Source organism: Atractosteus spatula, chromosome 7, assembly GCF_055471065.1.
Source record: "Atractosteus spatula isolate fAtrSpa1 chromosome 7, fAtrSpa1.hap1, whole genome shotgun sequence".
Taxonomy (NCBI): domain Eukaryota; kingdom Metazoa; phylum Chordata; class Actinopteri; order Semionotiformes; family Lepisosteidae; genus Atractosteus; species Atractosteus spatula.
The window spans coordinates 55,408,568-55,427,440 of NC_142712.1; the positions used below are offsets into that span (position 1 = coordinate 55,408,568).

General features: G+C 38.4%; 1 protein-coding gene across 1 annotated transcript; it reads right to left on the reverse strand.

Moving 5' to 3' along the window:
* Positions 1-6,388: 6,388 nt before the first annotated feature.
* fam174b (family with sequence similarity 174 member B) lies at positions 6,389-17,598 on the reverse strand. Its single transcript, XM_088921917.1, has 3 exons — positions 16,887-17,598; positions 16,132-16,263; positions 6,389-13,671 (listed from the first exon to the last, which is right to left on the reverse strand). Exons 1-3 carry the CDS (start codon positions 17,153-17,155, stop codon positions 13,668-13,670), a joined length of 405 nt encoding a protein of 134 aa, XP_088778043.1. The 5' UTR covers positions 17,156-17,598; the 3' UTR covers positions 6,389-13,667.
* Positions 17,599-18,873: the final 1,275 nt, after the last annotated feature.

Below are 18,873 nucleotides of genomic sequence, written 5' to 3' on the forward strand. Positions count from 1 at the left end.
TGTTAAATATCCCATATTCCACCTCCCTTTTCAGGCAATTTCTATTGTCCTTTTCTCACTTGCAGAGCACACTCTCATCCAGAAGATGGCAGTGCTCGAACAAAACTAAGAGCAGTCTTGAGCTCAGCTAACTACTTGTTCCATACATTTTGCTCATATTGTGGTCAAAACTGCATTGATTCTATTAATTTTTAAGAGAATATTTTCAGCATAATTGGTCCCTTTAGAAAGTACTGCTGCAATCCTCCAGCTGTTGATTAAGAACAGTTTACACACCCTGCCATATGAAAAAAAACACCTTAAAAACAGCAGAAACAGTCCCATTTTCCCCAAAAGCATGCGTACTAGTCTTCTTAATGACCATCTGCATCAGACCCTGCATGATACATAGAGCTCAGCTAGAAGTTACTGCTGTGTTTGTGTCTGCTCCATTTCTTTCCTACTTTCCATTCTTACCAATCTGATTTTCTCAACTCCTGACATAAACAGTTTCCTTCATGATTTTCTAGTTCAGCTGCTGCCCAGATATGCCGTGTTTCCTGAAGCTGGTGAATGTGCATTGTAGAGAGGATATCCCTCTTAATCTGTTGTTTCAGTCCTGCCTAAGAGGTCTCAGTGGACTTGGCTGAGCTATTTCACCCCACCACACCTCACTACACAGTGTGTGTACAGACTTTTCTTGGCTAATTGACAACTTTTTATTTGTTTTAATTGGTTTGCAGTTTAATTGACATCTGGTGATATTTTAATAATTGTCTCTTCTTGGCTCCCGAATTACCAGTGTTTGGTTATTCATACAGTGAGACAGCAGGGTCACAAGAGACAGACAGTTTTACTCATTATAGGACTTCAGCTCAAAAGCGTATGAGAGCTTTCACCGTAATAAAATAAGGAGCCCAAAAAGCTCAGTGTCGTTTTCTTTTCTGAAATTACAACACAGTTAGGCTTTGCTGACAACCTTCTGTTATATGGGTAATCCTACACGGTATCTACAGGCATTTGCCCTACTTATGTAAAATGGCAAATTATCTTCACAGTTTTAGTCTTATAAAGGCAAGATGAGTTTAAGGTGAGACTCATGGAAAGATGTGCTCTTCGCTTGCTTGCAAAGCATTAGAATTTGCATATAGCTAGGAGTGGCTCTGTCAATTCAAGAACAATAACGTGTTTGTCATGGGGTGATAAAGACAAATACTGGAAACACCCAGACTTTCATAGAAAGCCATATGCAAAGAAATAGCCAAAAACATCTCCGTTGTTAACCGATCCTGTCCAGGGTCTTTTATTAAGTCCGGATACAAAACTAAAAGAGACATCCCCCATCAAACTATGGCAAAAGGCTTGTATTTGTATGTGTTATATTGCTTGTTAATGCTGTTAAGAAATTATTCAAATATATGGTCAGTTTTGCACCGATAGACTCTGGCTCCCCTGCGACCCAGAATTGGATGAAGTGGTTAGAAAACAGATGGATGTACACGTGTACTGTATGCATAGTAAATACAGTATGTATGTGCAGTGCGTACTGTACATAAAAACAACTAAGAGTAGGCTGTTTGCTAGTTAGTAGCTAATTGATCTAAGGATCGCATTCAGTCTTTTCTTGAAACAAGCCAAGGTATTGGCTTCGACTACATGGCTGGGAAGATTTGTGTAAGGAACTGCTTTCTGTTCTTGTTTTTAAATGCTCACAAATACACACATACTGTAAAGCACATTGCAATGCACCCATACTGTACCTGTCATTATGTCTGTGTATTTATTTTTAGTATTGTATAGAACTTAATTTTGGTTTGTGTTTTCATGACCTAAGAATTGATACAATATTAAGCTAACCTGGTGATTGCTGTGGATGACGTCCTGATGCTGCCCAATGAAATGCTTTTCAGAAAGGAAAATAATGGTTCTTCATAAATTGAATCCTCTGGTGTTCTGGTTGTTAAAGAACATTGTTTGTCTTGTTCATTTTAAAAGAATAATTTTGTTTCTTAAAAAATATGTTGAATCTCATTCTTTATCTTATCAAAGCACAATCGAAAACCGTTATTCAGTTGCTTTACGCTTGTTTAAAATTATGATGTTGTTTTAATCAAATACATAGGCCCGCTCTTAAACATTGATTCTTAGTCCTTAGTATATTAATAATGGAGTAGTTATGAATACTTACCCTAAAGATACCATATTTGTGCATTGAAAAAATGTGATTAACATGCATTAGAGCAGAAATGTCAGACCTTCACTAAACACACCAGGAGGCTGTATTAAATAGCAACTTGTGGGGCACCAACCCATGTGATGTTATTTTCACAGTGGCTTTAATACCTTTGCATGTTGTTCTAATGCTCTCAGTTTTGGTTAAAAATAGCTAATGGACTGACTGCAGGCGTCAAGAAGCTGTCCTGAATAATTAGTGGGTTATCTTTAAATGTGAGTCTGTGTGTTAGTTAAAAATAGAAACTCATTGTGACCAAGATTGCTAAACCACATTAAGCCCCCAAAAACCCATTGAGGTTACAGCTCAGAGACGAGCCCTACTCAGGAAGCAAGATATTCCTGCTGTCGGAATGTTTTAATATGCTAAGATTTTTGTAAAAAAATATGATTATATGGTGGCACGGCAGTCAGTGCTGTGATCTTGCAACTCTTAAAGGGAAATTGCAACGCTATTTTTACATTTCTGGGGGTAGAAAGAATCAGTATTGATGAGTGAATTTCAAACTACTTAATAAAAGTAAAATGTACAGTAACTTATAAAACATCCAAATTATATCACAAAATAGACTGAATTTCAAGGTGCACACAGCACCATGTTCTGCGATTCAGAATTAGGCAACAAAACATCTGGTGACGTATGCAGCACTATGACATTGTGAACAAGCAGGCTTGTGAATACATCTCTTTTAATCCAATAGAGATATTGCTTTCTGCTTCAAAACAGTTTTGCTGACAAATACTACTTACTTCGTAACTCTGCATGCAGATCACATTTGAACATCTCTGTGGTGAAATGTCTGCTGCACATCCTCTATGTATGAACTTATTTTGTTTCTGAGATTTAATAAAGAGTCTGAGAAATTGCAGTTCCCCCTTACATTCTTTGCATGATTCCACTGTATTTGTGTACGTTTTGTCCAGGTGCTTCCCTAACACATGCTGGCTAGGTTTGATTGGCTGCTATAATTTGTCCATTTGTGTGTGTCCTGCAATGAACTGACCCCATGCATGTCTCGTGATCGGTATCTGACATCAATATTAATACATTTACATTATATCTGAGAGTGTGGGTCCACTATACCAAAAAGGGGTCCTAAATTCTCATAAATTGTTTAACTTTTCTCATAAATATTCTCATCAATTGTTTAAGCCTTAATAAAATTTGACCTTCCAAGTGGTACAGATGGCCCCATTCTGTCGCATGTATTTGTCTGTTTTGCAGTATACATGCTGAGTACTGTAGTTCCTAACATGAGCACACATGTTGGTGGTTAAAGTGGATGAGCACAAGTGTTCACCGTAGATATCTGTGACTTTCTTACATATGCTTTCCCAGAATTTATTCAGATGAAAACAAGGCTACACACAATGCACAAATGTCTCGAATTGCCTTTTTACACAGCACATATTTACAAATTGTTTTTATTGTGATTATTTGCCATTGTTACAGTAGGTCCTGCTCCCTTCACAGTGCAAGGTGGCATCTGAGCACAGTATAGCACATCTTGGTAAAACATGCCTGGTTTCCTTGCACACAGATTCTTTTTACTGTAGCTGAAAGCGTGAAATTGAAACATTCGTCATAGAATCAGATGTTACATGATCTGATTTGTAAATATCCACAAGAAATGCCATGGAGAGATATGGAATTGCTCAACTATCTGGGCAAAGGACCTCATGTACTGTAGTTATTTTCCAACACAGCACACATTGACATTAAACGTCATCCAAAAGATTAAAGCCTTCATCTGACAAATCTGGCCTAATGTCTGGGCTCCCCTTTTTCTAATATGACTCAAATACATTTCCTGTTTTTTTCCCCTAATGTGTTGTTCAGTACAACATTTTCTCTGATGAGCTTCTTCTGTTGTTTTTCTTGGAAACATCAGATTAACAGCTTACACAGCATCAATTTCTGTATCGAACGAGGTCCAGTTCACATTGTGGGCTAACTGTTCTCATGTGAATACCAACTGCACAAATATCAAATTAGGAAATTGGTAGGTATTTGCTAGTTATTCCCTTTTTATTGGTCGTTGAAACATTTTAAATTGATATCTATTTTCCTGCCCATTCAAAATTCTTAATAAACTTTATGTAAAATGAGGCTAAAAACACTGTTTAGTCTAAACACTGCATAACATCCATCCTTTTCAAACCACTTCGTCAAACTTCTTCCAGTGTCATGAGGGAGCCAGAGCCTATCCTGGCAAGGCAGGGTACACCCTGGCCGGGACACCAGTCCATCACATGGGACACACAGACAGTCACTCTCACCGAGGGCCAATTTTCCCAGAAGGCAATTAACCTGCCTGTCTGTCTTTGGAAACCAGAGCAAATAGAGGAAACCCATGTGAACAGGGGAAGAACATGCAAACTCCACACAGCTACATACCATGCCTTTTATATATAGGACTATAAGCTATATATGTCCTTATATAGCTTATATATATAGTTATACTATATAAAAGCATTCTAGCACCCCATATTTGGAATTGAACCCAGGACCTCAACACTGTAAAACAGCACAGCTAACCACTGCCCCACCACACAATACAACCAATCTACACACTAAGAATAAAATAAAAAGCATGAAATATATAGCAACCAAAACCATATGCCCAAGTTTCACACAAACAACAAAGGACCACAGTTACCGAGCTGCACCTGCAGAAATTCTCCTCAGCTCCCAAGTCCTTAATGGTGTCTTCCATCATTTTCACATGACTTCTCTCTGCCTGGAATCCTGCTCTTAGCTTTCAGCTGAAACGGTGTCTCGTTATGAACTGTTACAAATTACTGTGCAACTGTAATGTCATCTGCAGAAATAAATGTAAAAGGTTATGCATGCTGTTATATCTCTGTGCCGTATTTGGGAAGATGATATGACAGTTTTTTTAGCCTCATTAAAATAAATCACAACTAAAATATCTTTTTTTAGATCTTTGCTCAAAAGTGACATTAATATCATAAGAAAGGCATATAGAATTCTGGGCAGTATTTTCATTGCAATTTACTCCTGCCCTTGCCGTAAGGGATGGATGTAGGCAGGTCATCTTTCTAAAGCTTTTTTGGCACTATTAATTATTGGGCAACAACTTATCCCTGCAAAGATTCCCCAAGCACCACATCCTTACATATGTTATATCTTCAGGATAAAAAGAGGGTTAACCTGGGAAAAATCTGTTGGCCTAACAGCCGTATTTAGCTAAATGGATCTTGTATTGTGGGAACGTGCCCAAAATGTCAATTGCCCCCACTAGTCTAGGTATTCTGGGTTTCAGTCACGCAGCCTCCTGCATATAAAATAAGAGGTTTGTGATCCACTGATTGGAACAAACCATGCAATCCAGCAATGAGACCTTAGACGATGGCACAATTACTACAGAAAACATGAGAGAGCAGGCATCGCTGGCTGACTTGCACTCCTGCCACTAGTAAACCATTCAGAGCACAACCCTTTCTTCATTACCAAATTCTTGTACAGAAATTCGGACTTTACACCTCTATGACCACTCCACCACAAACGCAAGCTCACACTGAGTTTTTTGTATTCTGTGAATGCTAAAAATAACTATATTCAGCAGGGTTCTTATTTTGTTCTGGACTATTTGTTAGGAATAGTAGTACTATTCTGTAAATGTATTTAAACATATTGAGTACAGACAGTTTAAGGAGAAGAAAGTTAACTAAAGTTAACATCCATCCAGTTCTGAAGATTTACTATAGTTAAACCAAGGATCCCCAGTCCTTGTAATGGAGCATACCAACTCAGCTCTTAACAACCTGTATCAGCTCATTATTGGCTCAATTGGAAAACCGGTTCCAGCTCTTCAGGTGCTGATGTTTTAAAGAGCTAGAAAACCTTAAACAGTGTCTGTAAACTCAGTGATGGATAAGGGCTCCTTGAATTCACTTCGCTCACAATAACATTTTCCTCACAAATTACATCAGAAATGAGAAAATTAGAGGGGACTTTCATGTTCTTTGTTACTTGTATAAGAGGTACTTAAAGTACTGTATCCTGAAGTACTAAAAGGAGAGATTTTGAACATCTACAAGGAATTTCATTGAGAAAGCAAAGGGAAAAGAAGATGAATCAGCTCTTGGGAATAAATTACGTGGCCATGCTGAAAGTAAAACAGAGACATGAAATAGAAAAAGATTTTGATCATTTGGTCAAAATAATTTATTGATACCTCACACAGAGGGAAGTTTAATCATAGGAACTAGAACGCGCCATTCAAAAATAGTAAAAAGACAGTACAAATAAAGACAAGATCACTGGGTAAGGCAAGAGATAAAAGCAATGAGGCGTTCAAAGAAGGAAAGAGTCATTTTAAGATGATCAAAAAAGGCAGTGGTTTGACAGCAGGTATCCTATTTGGGGTGTTGCTCAAACAGTGAAAGTCTAAACCAACACATACTACATTAATATCGATTGCCATGTCTGACATAGATTTAGTTTAATAAAATATTATTCAACTGAGGAAAAAATCAATTACAATTAACTATTACAAGGTCATTAGCTGACCTGTCCGCACTGTTCATTTACTGTACAACAGACTTTATATTCTGTTCTGCTTCAGTTAAGCATTATACCGAAGCACTGGTATTTCAAACTAATGACAGAAGTGCACACTAGAAGCTAAACAAAATCACATTATTTTCCCAAATGACAAAACTTGGCACAACAATAAATTAACACTGCATAAAACAATACATTTAGTACAGAAACCTTTGAAAGAAAAATAGCTTCACAAATGTATTAACTGTATTGTATAATTTTCTTAAAACAAACTTAAAATACTTCATTTATTTTAAACATACATTTTAATGTGCATTCCAGTTTGTTAGTTTTATGTTTGTTTGGTGCCATCTTTTATTAAAATGTTATTTTCCCCACTATTTTCAGAAAATAAAGAAATGGTATTTTCCGTGCAATGCAATTTTACACTTATGATAGCATAGATGATGGTATCAATGGACTTTTGAGCACCTCCAATAAAAAGAAAAATCTTATCGGCCATGAGTATTTCAAAGAAACAGAATACCAATTTTTCCAGAAAGTTCAACAAAAGATAAAACTGTAATAAGTAATAAAAAGTTGATGGAAATACTTTCCATAATGACATTTATCTCCATATTGCGTTTGGAGCTGATGGGATTAATACAGTAGTTTTATTTTTAAGCATCAAAAAATCATTTTGGTCTTGTAATCCAGATACTATCCTAGGGTTTAACAAAGAAAACAAAACTGAAACCAGAGTAGTATGGAGAAAGCAATATCACGAATAAATCTTAGGTATTAAATTATTTCAAAATCTTGTCTGAAACGTATTCTAACATTCAAGGTGAAGAATGCAATCCTCCAATTTGATATATTCTTAGACAAAGACGTATGCAAACAGCAGCATCCATATACTGTATTAGAAGATTTCTTTCAGCACTAATCTTACAAAAACATACTGTATGCAAACAATAAATGTCTTGTGTTTAATGGAGTTTCTACTGTACTGCTACTTTAGGAGGGATGTCAGCTACCAAGATTTCCTTCACCTGTGGTGCTCTAACTCCTAATTTTCCACGGCATTTCTGAAATGGAAACTGCATCATCATCAATTTTCTACATCCTTCAGACTGCATCAGAAATCAGATGAATGCAACAACATTCAGAATATGCTCCCTGATATAACTATTTAAAAAGACAGGCATTTTCATCTCTAGGTATTTATAAATTAATTTAGCATAGTCAGATATTCCATAAAACACCTCCAACAATTTTATGAAGATATACAGTAAGTGCCTTCGTTATTGGCAGAGTTCCAGTAGACATGCTTTAGTTAAACCCTGAGTCTGCGCTACACAAGGCAATCCATAGTGAGGTATTTCTGAGCAACAGACTTCGCAGAACAAGATGAAGTAAACAACTGCATATCTGATTTGGATTATCACCTAATTGTGGCACTAAAACATAATATAGGTAACAAGATATCCGTTTATATACATAAGGTAAGGTCATGTGGCAACCTCCGTTCTCAGCATGTGAAAGGAAATCAGTTTTGAAAACATTTTCAATGTCCCCAGTTTAAGAGGTACCTGTGAGTTACCCTAGAAACGATCCATGAAGGTGCCTAACTAGCACACTAAGTCCTATTGCCCTAAAGCACTCAGGATATTGTCTTAATCCCCAAGGCCATGCCAGTGACACAGACTATCTTCATATTAAAACAGCTAGATGTTGCCTCAAACTCCTAACTGACTCTCTTGCAAGGAGTTCAAAACTATAACCCCCCCACACTGTACCAAACGATTTAATCCATCCAACCTGAAAGGCCATTAATGCATAGAACGTTCACCTGGCTGTAAGGCCATGCTCACCTAGTTAGAAATTAAAACAGCCTCACTGCTAATGGAAAAGTTCCAAAGACAAGAACAGATAAGTAAAAAAAAAACATGACAAATAATAGCCGGAGGTGAACACAGATAAAAAGCAACATCTGTGACATTAAACTCCTGTACCTGAAGGAGGATATTTACAGCCCAGGAAAAAAAAAACAGATTTTCTTTTTGTTTGAGCAGCTTTTCTAAAGTTTTAACTAAGGCAAAAAAAAAACATTTTTATTGATGGCTAAAATTATTTTTGCACTCTGAAGAAATGTTTTAAAAAAACAACTTGGAACAGCAATGGTAACAGTGCTTGAAATGTACATCTTTAATTCTCACATGTAAGACAGTAGCATGATTTTTAGACATGTAGTTTCAGGACTACAAATAATTAAAGCCACAGGTCAACACTCCCTTCCCCAACACAAAGTCTTACCACACATTTACCTTAATTTTTACAAAAGTTTGGAACTGTTTTCATATACACATTTCAGATCAAACAGCAAAACATGACACTGTCCATATTTCATTGGCAAGACAAAAATACCTGAATCTGCAAAACAATTTTTGACTACATGTCACACTGGAACATCAGTACAATATAATGACATTAATTTCTTCAAAGCTTGCCAATCTACTATAGTAAATATTTTCTTACAATATATCCTTCTAGTCTAGTTAGCCGACTGTCGACTCACTCACCAGAGCCTCTATTTTTTATAGCAATACAAAAAACGCTTCCACAGAGCAATGGAAAAAGTGCAAAAGACTAGATCCGTGCATCTGAATCAGGAAGCTACTGTATATCCAAAGACAGGTGTTATGGTCCTAACAAAAGTAAGCACGCTGTATTAAACCTCAGTACACAAGGTCATCAACAGCCATAATACATCAGTATAATACAACCACGAGTCTGGAGATAAACAGAGGTGCTGCGTTGTGTCTTGTGACGAGCAGATGTGTTTTAGTAACTGAGCACATTAGCTAATTATTGAAAAGAGCCACCAAGGCTTGTTTACAGATACAGCAATTCTTTACCTCGGGCCCTGTGGGAGTGCAACAGGTGCACCTTCACATTCACCTTGAACACAGCGACAAAAAAAAAAGATAGCACACTCGTCTCAATAAAGAAAGCTAGACTTCCTACACAATTTACTTGGTGATTGAAGAACTTCATTCTATGACCCCTTTCATGCATTCCCGTTATTTCTTCTGTGCTCTGAAGGAAGATTATCCCAGACATACTTCTGTAGAACTGCATTTGCGAGCATTAGTACATTTGAAAATCTTGTCTCTGTTCATGAATGCGTTTGGTATGGTTTTCTGTCTCTGGCCATGATGGCCAAGATTAAATGACAACTTTTCCTCAGCTGCTGATTTTTAGGTTAATAACACTGGTATTCAGTTACATTTTTTTATCTCTCCGCAAGAGAGACCATCCTTCTGCCCAACAGCAACGCAGCACCTAGAAGAGGGTCTGGAATTTACTGACTGAGGGGTCAAAGTTTCAGTTACAGTAAATCTGTCCCTGTATGTGCTAAAGTTTCCTGAAACATGTGGAACTCAGGAGATCATCTCTAACACAATGTTTTATTGGATTTTAAATAATCCAATAAAGCACATTTGTGGAAAATTCCATATCGGAAAAAGCGTGGCAATCAATATTAATGCAAGAAAGGAGAGTTTACATCCATTTGTGTCACACAAACTATGCAATGGAGTGCGTTTTTGCCCAAGACTTTTCTTCTGTAATTTACATACAACATGAAGTGTCATTTCCCTACTTTACTTACACACCAAAATGTCAGTTATTATGCAAAACTATTTTTCAACACCAACCCCCGTAGCAGCACAATGGGAGAATCCCACAAATAGAACAGTGACACTCAACAGTGCCCAGCACAAAGGAGCAACTGCATTGCCAAACACTTTATATGCAGTATTAGTGGTTAGTAAGCAAATCATATTCTATACAACAGAATAGCTGGAGATAATAAATCACATTTAAACCACAACATTTAACATTGTCATCCGTAACATTGACCACACTGGTATATATGTCTATTAAAAAAACTATACCTCTACTTTAAATATTTTTATCATTCTTAATGTACAGTAGACGTAAAATATCTGGAAACGACTAACTCTACAAGACTGATTTAGTTTCGACTTGTCTTCTGGTTTTCATTCCAACAGAGGTCTTGAATTCCAGACTAACACTTCATAAATGGCTTTAATCAGACCTTTTTGATTGTCTTCGGCAGGATCATTGTCAGAGGGCTTGATTGAACTAATTTTTTTTTCTCTATTTAGAGTTTAATTGGAACACAAAAACTATGAGAGACAGGGGTCAGGCTAAAAGTAGGTTCTTAATATTAAGCTAATTCCTGATCTTTTTTTTTACATAGCACGTCTTCCAGTCCTATAGCTGTCAATTGAAGGGACATATGCTATCCATCTATACTATTGTTACAACCCCAAGTGTCTAGGGGTAAAAGGGTGTAACTGTTACGTCCCAGTGTGTGGTCTATGTGTGTTTGTTGTTATGTTCCACACTGCTGACCTTTCATTGTTCTCCCTCCCCCATTGGCCCACCATTACACCACTGTTCCATATGACATCATCATCAATCACTTCTCAGCCAATTAGAACTCATCTTATTCACTATATAACATGGAGGCTTTCAGAAGAGGCCTTTTGTTTTACTTTGCTTCAGCTCTAGCTTTGTTGGTTTGTTGTTGTTTTACTTTGTGTGTGTGTGTGTTTTCGTATAGCTTCGGTTTTGTTGGTTTCTGTTTGTTTCTTTGCACTTTTGTTTGTGTGTTTATCCTTTTTTTTTTGTCATAACCTTGCCCTACTGTGTTATATGTTCAACCTTTGTGTTCTTTTGTACCCTGTTCCTGTTGATTACTCTTGTTTTCCCTTATTTGTATTCCTAGTTCACTTGTGTTTTTGTGTGAACTTTTGTGTATAAGGTTAGTTTTAGGTTGTTGGGTACATTCTACACACTTGGGTGATTCAGTATTAGTAACACTAGTTTAGTACGGGTGAGTGCTGTTTGTCTTGTATGGTTTTGGGTAGTCAGTGGAGGTTAGTTAAGGTGTTGAAGATGCCGAAGACCATGTGTTTTGGGTTTTCTTTTGTAGTCAGGTTAGCTTTCCTCACTTTCCTAGCCAGCTCCATTTTTGTTTATTTTCTTTTCTTTGGCACCAGTCTAGTTCCCTACCCCTTTGTGCTATCATGTCTTACCAGTCACTTATTCAACCCACCCTTATTATCACGCTTCCTAGTCCCTCACCAGAACCCACCTGCTTCCAAAAATGATCCTAAATGTTACACCTCTTTACCCCTAGACACTTGGGGTCATAACATTATTGGGGGCTAGTGCAGGATTTTAACCCGGGACCTCTCGCACCCCAAAGAGAGAATCATAACCCTAGGCCAGATTTAGGATAATTTTTGGATGCAGGTGGGTTCTGGTGAGGGACTAGGAAGTGTGAAAACAATGGTTGCTGCAAAAGTGATGATTTTAATGTGAATAAGTGACTGGTTCAACATAGGACACAATAACACATGGGGGTAGGGAACTAGAGTGGTGTCAAAGAAAAGAAAATAACAAACAAAATGGAGCTGGCTGGGAGAGTGAGGGAAAGCTAACCCGACTACAAAAGAGAGAAAACCCGAAACACATGGTCTTCGGCGTCTTCAACACCCTAGCTAACCTCCACTGACTACCCAAAACCATACAAGACAAATGGCACGCACCCGTACTAAACTAATGTGACTAATAGTTTTGTAAAATATCTGAATGCTGTTCTGTGTGAAAGTCAGATCAGTACAAATCCAGTTCTGGATTGGACCACACAGTATCAATGACCCTGGAATGAAAATCTGAAATGGCTGAAATTTTACCAATTTGTAGCTTTTGATTACTACACTAAACTCCGGGTCTTCAAGGGGTCTGAATGCAGACAGCGGTGCTTGTGATGCTTCCAGCACAGAAAAAGAGGGCATATTAATTGGCACCACTTAAGTACATGCCTAAGGGAATTTAAGAAAAGCAAAACTGAAATTCCTGCTGTGTAGTTTATGGGCCACTTTTGGACAGCATTTCAAATAATTTTCAGTTTGTTCAAGAATATTCTAGGAACGTGCTCTGGGAATTATTACTAACATGTTTATCTAAGTCAACTTGCGTGAAGGGCTCAGCAAAGTCAAACTCTGTACTGCAGCCTAAGTTTATCTGTAAGTCTTCTTTATCATTATTGACGTTCAGAGCCAAATTCTGACAGCCTTAAATTGCACAAGCAGCAGGCAAACCTGATGACAGAAAATCAGAGGAACATTTCCACTTTGTTTCCTTCAAAATCAACAGTTTGCTCTGCTGTTAACAATCTGAGTGTTAATACAAAACCACATCTGAGGGTTCGCTTGGGCGAACCATTTGGAAAACAGAACACCCTAGTTTGAGGATATGATGGAATTCATCTTGTAAAGTGCAGCTTTCTTTCAGTTCTGTGGTACAAGATAATCAAATCACCAAAGCAACTATCAGGTTACAGATTGGATAAAGCTGCTCACCACTTTATTTTAGTGTTATTGAACATGGTTTTGCTTTTGCCATCATTACAGAAGCCCTAACCATGGGAGAGCTATTTTTCTCAAGGAAAGAACCAGTGCACTAAAAAGACCACTAACATGTCATAAAGACTAATGACCATTTAAGTTATGCAATTCTTCCCCATGCTTGTTCTTCCTAAGAACCAAATCCAGCATTTAAATACACTCCGGCTTGTAACATATCAGTTTTCATTAACAGCGTCTGTCAGAAAAAGGTTACCCCATAACCTATTATATCATTCTGATTAATGCAGGACTGGTTTGACGTTGCAGAGCAAACCATCATCTTTCATGCTGGGTCACTTTACTCTTCTGAGATTTGAGGTTACGTAAATCAAAGCCATCGATATATACACGCACACACACACAATTGCAGTCCTTCTGGGACCTGCAGCCACAGCAGAGTGCCTCAGTGCTGAAGCTTCAGTCTGAAGGGGGAACAGTCTTCACCTGAAGAAGAAAGCAATGGGATTCAATTAAACTGGCACACTCACTGTTTTTTTGTGACAGACAACAGGAAATAAGCAAAAGTTTCTATTCATACAAGAGCCTAGGCACTTGAATAAAACTCCCCTAATTTCCCCCCTCCAAACCTGGTGATTTAAGTTTTTTTGCCTCTTCTGCTAAGATTTAAAACTGATAAATATTAACCTCAAATTGGGAAACAAAATCATTCATTCCATCTTGTTATTTCCAAAAGTTTGAAGTTCATTTGTTTCATTCCATTTAAGAGAACTGAAAACTTTCAAAGCTTTTCTTAGATAAAGTCTTGCTTAGCTCATTAAACAGGAAAAGGAATGGAGCCTGGCTTCTGACAGGAAGGAATGGAAGAAATGTCAGGTAAACAGGAAGCCAGCCTGTGTCAGACTCAATGAACAATTGGAGGGGAGGAAGGGAGTAGCCTGCTCCTAACACTTACTGAAACACTACTTTAACTGCTTCAGGAATGAGGATTACGTACAAAAACAAACTAGTCCCATTAGAACTCTTTTCAGAAGTTAAAATTGCATGCAATAACGGAGTACACAAAAACCAGTTTGCTCATCAAACTATTTCACAAAAGCAACAAAACTCCAGCAAACAAGATTAAATGGCTGAATTCTCTAATAAGTCTCTAATAATTTCTGATGGAATGAGGTCCCACTACTATAAAAAAAGGTACTGAATCAGAGATCAGAGAGTAGTGTTTTAGGGGTTACAAGTAGAATCAGGTCACAGAGCTTATCAAATTGGTTTCTGGAGATATAGCAAGTTAACACTGCCTTGAAAATGGCTTACCATTCTGGAGCAAGTAAAAGATTCACTTGATTGCTGTGGCAAGCACTATTTCCAACTGAGGCACTAAATTGACAGGTTTCTATAGAGGGTGAAAGGCAAAAGGCACAGACTTGGCAAAACTTAGTATTTTTTTCCCCTTCAGCACTATTTGCTCAGGGTGGAATATTTACTCTATGACTAGGATAACGAGTTCTTGTAATGTATTCTGAACAGAGAAGTGAACAAACTGGAATGGTGGTGACCTGCACCACATTGAACATCGCCGATATAACCACTGCAGATGAACAGTAGCGTCCAAGGCATTGCCGAGGGTTAATGACTGAAACAGAATTAAGTCGTTAGCAATTTTACATAGTTCTGCAGCCTAACAAGACCACCCGCATTCTGCCACTCATCGTTCTGACCAGTTAAAGATGTATGATGTTTAAGGGCATCGTGTTCTAAATTAAGCTTACTGTGTTTTTCACTTATTATATCAGAACCGCACATGGCATCCAGCCTCAAAACAGATTTTACTACAACGCTGGACTTCTTCTGTTTCATATTTACAGCGAGAACAACGTGTGCGGTTGTACCCCACAATAAGGCCTTAATCACAGAAGCCTGGAGCAGTGCATTCCTGCTTCCCCAGTGACGTCCTTGGTTTAACTTAATTTTTTTTCCTTTCTAAAGAGTAATATAGCCAGGAAATACTAGGAGAACTTTATAACTCTTTACTACACCTGGGGAAATACTGATTTGCATTACCTAGATCAATAGTATAAAAGCCTACTGTATATATAAAAAGACAGACTAAGGCAGATATCCAACTGGCTTTACAGAACAGACTTTCACGAAGTATGCACACAGCGTCATGTGTGTTAAGAGGATCATCGGTTCTTATACTGATTATATGCTTATGACCACCTCTTCACTATCAATATTGAAACCGCCAGATAACGCGCTTTATTTTTCAAAATCCTTTCAGAACAATCATTAACTTCTAAAACATATGACCAACATTGGATTTGGAAGGTTCTAAATATGCTCTAAAGTTGTGAAACAAACTAGGATATCCATCCACAGTTCTTACCACTTCATAAAGATGTTTTCACTGTGGTTTCTTTCTTCTCCGTAATTATTACAGCACATAAGGCCAGGATTTTTTTTTTACACATTTACCATCATGGAGTGCAATTTAACAACATCTGGATGGAAAAATATAACTTAGCAGTCTCTGCAAGTCAAACGATAACATTTCAGTTGTGCTTTCATTTTCCACTGAAGAAAAAAAAAGTCACTTCAAATTAAAAGGTAGCCAAAATAAAGGTTTCATATTAACTACTTCGGAAAGTACTACAGCTTCAGTTCTGGTTCTGAAATTCTTGATCAGCACGCAAGATTTGCATAATAACCACATCAGATGGTATGAGTCTGTTCCTTCATTTCCTGCAGGGGTGTTATCTGTGTTGGCTGCAACTTCATAGAACTTTGCTCTTGCAGAAAACAATGGGTTTTTTTCGCCATACTCACCAATTAAAAAAATAATTGTATAAAGTTAAGATGTTGCTTTGCTGGGAGGGAGCTATTGATTAAGTTTTCCTACACACACAAACAGAACAATGTTTGGAGCTGCCCCGGCGGTTAACATACCTGTATTTCACATCAAAGAGCGTAGAATCTTCATCCTCGTCGTTCTCCTCGTTTAGCGGAGCCATTTCCACCCGCTCGGCCGGAGTGGTGATGATGTCGTACTTTCTCGTCTTTCTGATCTTCCGCCCCGCTCTTTTGGTTTGGTAAAGAAAATAAAATTTAAAAAAAAACTTTACAAGACAAGGAGACGTGTGCTACGACATTACTGAAGAAAGCAACGCAGGCTTGAAATACACAGAGGAGTCTTATAATGGTAATGCAGTCATATTAAAGTATGGTGATGCTGTGTTTTGGAAGCAAGAATGTTACTGAATCCTACTGGAGTTATAAACCATGGACCATGACTTGCCTTTCAATGAGGTAGCAACACGTTTTCGTCATGTACATTAACAATAGCTGGCACTGCTGAAAAGAGGCAGCATTCAACAGAGGTTAAAAGCAAAGATGCATTTCTGGTGCCGTCACAGCTGTCCAAAGAGCATTAACGTCAAGCAATCGGGGCTCTGTGCCTTTCCCCTGTGTATAGTGGTGGTGTACATACACCTGCGGCACTACTGTTTTAAAATCGAAGTCATTGAAACAGAAGCACTTTGAGAAATTGTCAGACGTTTGCGTTATTAAAGGCACCAATGCATGTTGCAGGCACAGCTGTAATTTTGGCTCATTCAAAACAGTTTAAGTCATGCAAATGAAGATGGGGTACATAGGGAAAAATACCTGCAGACTTCATCAAAAAAATCCCTACCACGACTTACCTGAACACTTTGATAACCAAGCAAGCGATGAGGAACACTGTGAAACCACAAACGAAAATGACAATATTTTTCAGCTTGGGAAGATCCTTCAGGATAGACGAGACGCGGGACTGTATGGTTAACCCCGAGTCCGTGCTGTTGATGACATTCTGGATGGGGGTTGTGGATGAATTCTGCGGCGCTGTGGGCGACGACAGGGCGGGCAGCACCGCTGACACCCCACACACAACCGCAAGCAGAAAGGTGCACACCACATGCAACCGAGACATGCTGCTTTGCACAGCACTCCCCTCTTTTTAGGCACTAGAGAAGCCGAGGCTCTGTCTCCCAATCCTCAGATCCCTCAACTTTCTATTTATGTCCTTGCTTGGCGTTTTCAGTTATAGGATGGAAATGCGCCTCCGCCGACTTACTGGTTCAAATAAAATGCTCGCTCCCCTCTCACACGCAGTTGTCATTCATGAAATTCCCTTGCAAGCTGCAGCTCAGTATACCCCTCGAAAGATGCAAGCTTGTATCGAGAGAGGACCGTCATTTCGTTTTCATCCTCGGGCTCCGCAGCTCAGCTGATAATTGTTGTCCCTGAAATCGCGCTGCAGCGGTTTTTGCTGGCTCGCACGACACGATTCCGCAGGCAAGTCCTTCCTAGTTGTTTTATTGGGAATGGGTGTTAATAGGAGGAAACGTGGATTACCTAAACCCGGAAGAGTTTGTCACCGACGTTGCAATCAGCTATTTGGCGGCCACCACAAAAGGCGTCTCTTTTATATTGGACTCCCAGCCTGTGACAGCTTGAGGAAGCTCCTCCGCCCCCGCCTAGGTCATTTTTACTAATCTCTTCACTGTTGGCATAGGGATATGTGCGGTGTTTAGTGTGAAGCACGGCTTCTAGTGTTGGGAATGTCAAATCACCATGCAGTTTTTAACCAAGGTCTTAACTGCGTCTGATAAAGACCTCCTTGGCCTTTCAGAAAGAAATGTTAATAACCAAGGGGAGGACTACAGAAGGTTGAGAGTGGACTCGGGGGCACGTTTAAGGATGAGCTTCAGTGCTGCACGACGATCTGGTCGACAGTTTTCTTGATTGTTTTGTGAATTAAATCAACCGCTTTATTGTAGTCTAACGCTCAACCTACGCGGAACGTTTTTTAAAAAACACGTAGTGTTGCTGCTAATTGATCAAGATTAAAGGGATGTCTTCCTCTATTTCATCAGAATTCATTAATTTCTGTTTGTAATTTACTGATAATGTCAAAGCCGGGTCCTTTCTACTGGTATTCCGTAAATGTGCCATCCTGAACGCACTGGAATTCGTTTCAAAGTAAATTTGAATTGCATTCTAAAATATGATTCACCTGCTCCATCATCATCATTAGTAGCAACAGCATTGCTGGATGAACATCACCACAGGAGTCTCAGAATCTTGTTTTCATGTGGCCTCATCCATCTTGTTCTGAAAGGTATTACCAAAGGCATGAGCTACTAAACAGGCAAGGATGCCTCCTCCTCTCGGTTTCAACTGTTCTTATAAATTGAAATATTTGCAGCCCAGTCTCCAAGGTTTTAATGTGGGTCTGAACGGACACCAATGAAAGGAGGCCATTTGGTCTATCAAGCATAGTTAGTAGCTCATTGATCCAAGGATCTTATCTAGTCATTTATGGTAAGAAGAGATGGTACTGTATATATCAGCTTCAACAATTTTGATGAGTAGATTGTTCCATACTAACAGAAACATTTCAATAACACAAGATTGGAATTGTATGTTTCAGACATACTAACAAGTTTTTAACAGGACTGAAATCTGATGGGCTTCTGTCTCAATCCAGCTGCTTATTGTTCATAGTACAGTATATGAGACAGATGTCCCTTTTGACTGGGGACCTTTTAATATTTTGTCCTTTGAATGTATACCTCGCTGTAAGTTGTCATATAAAGGATATGTCTATATTTTGATGCATACATATGAATATAAATGGAACCCGTC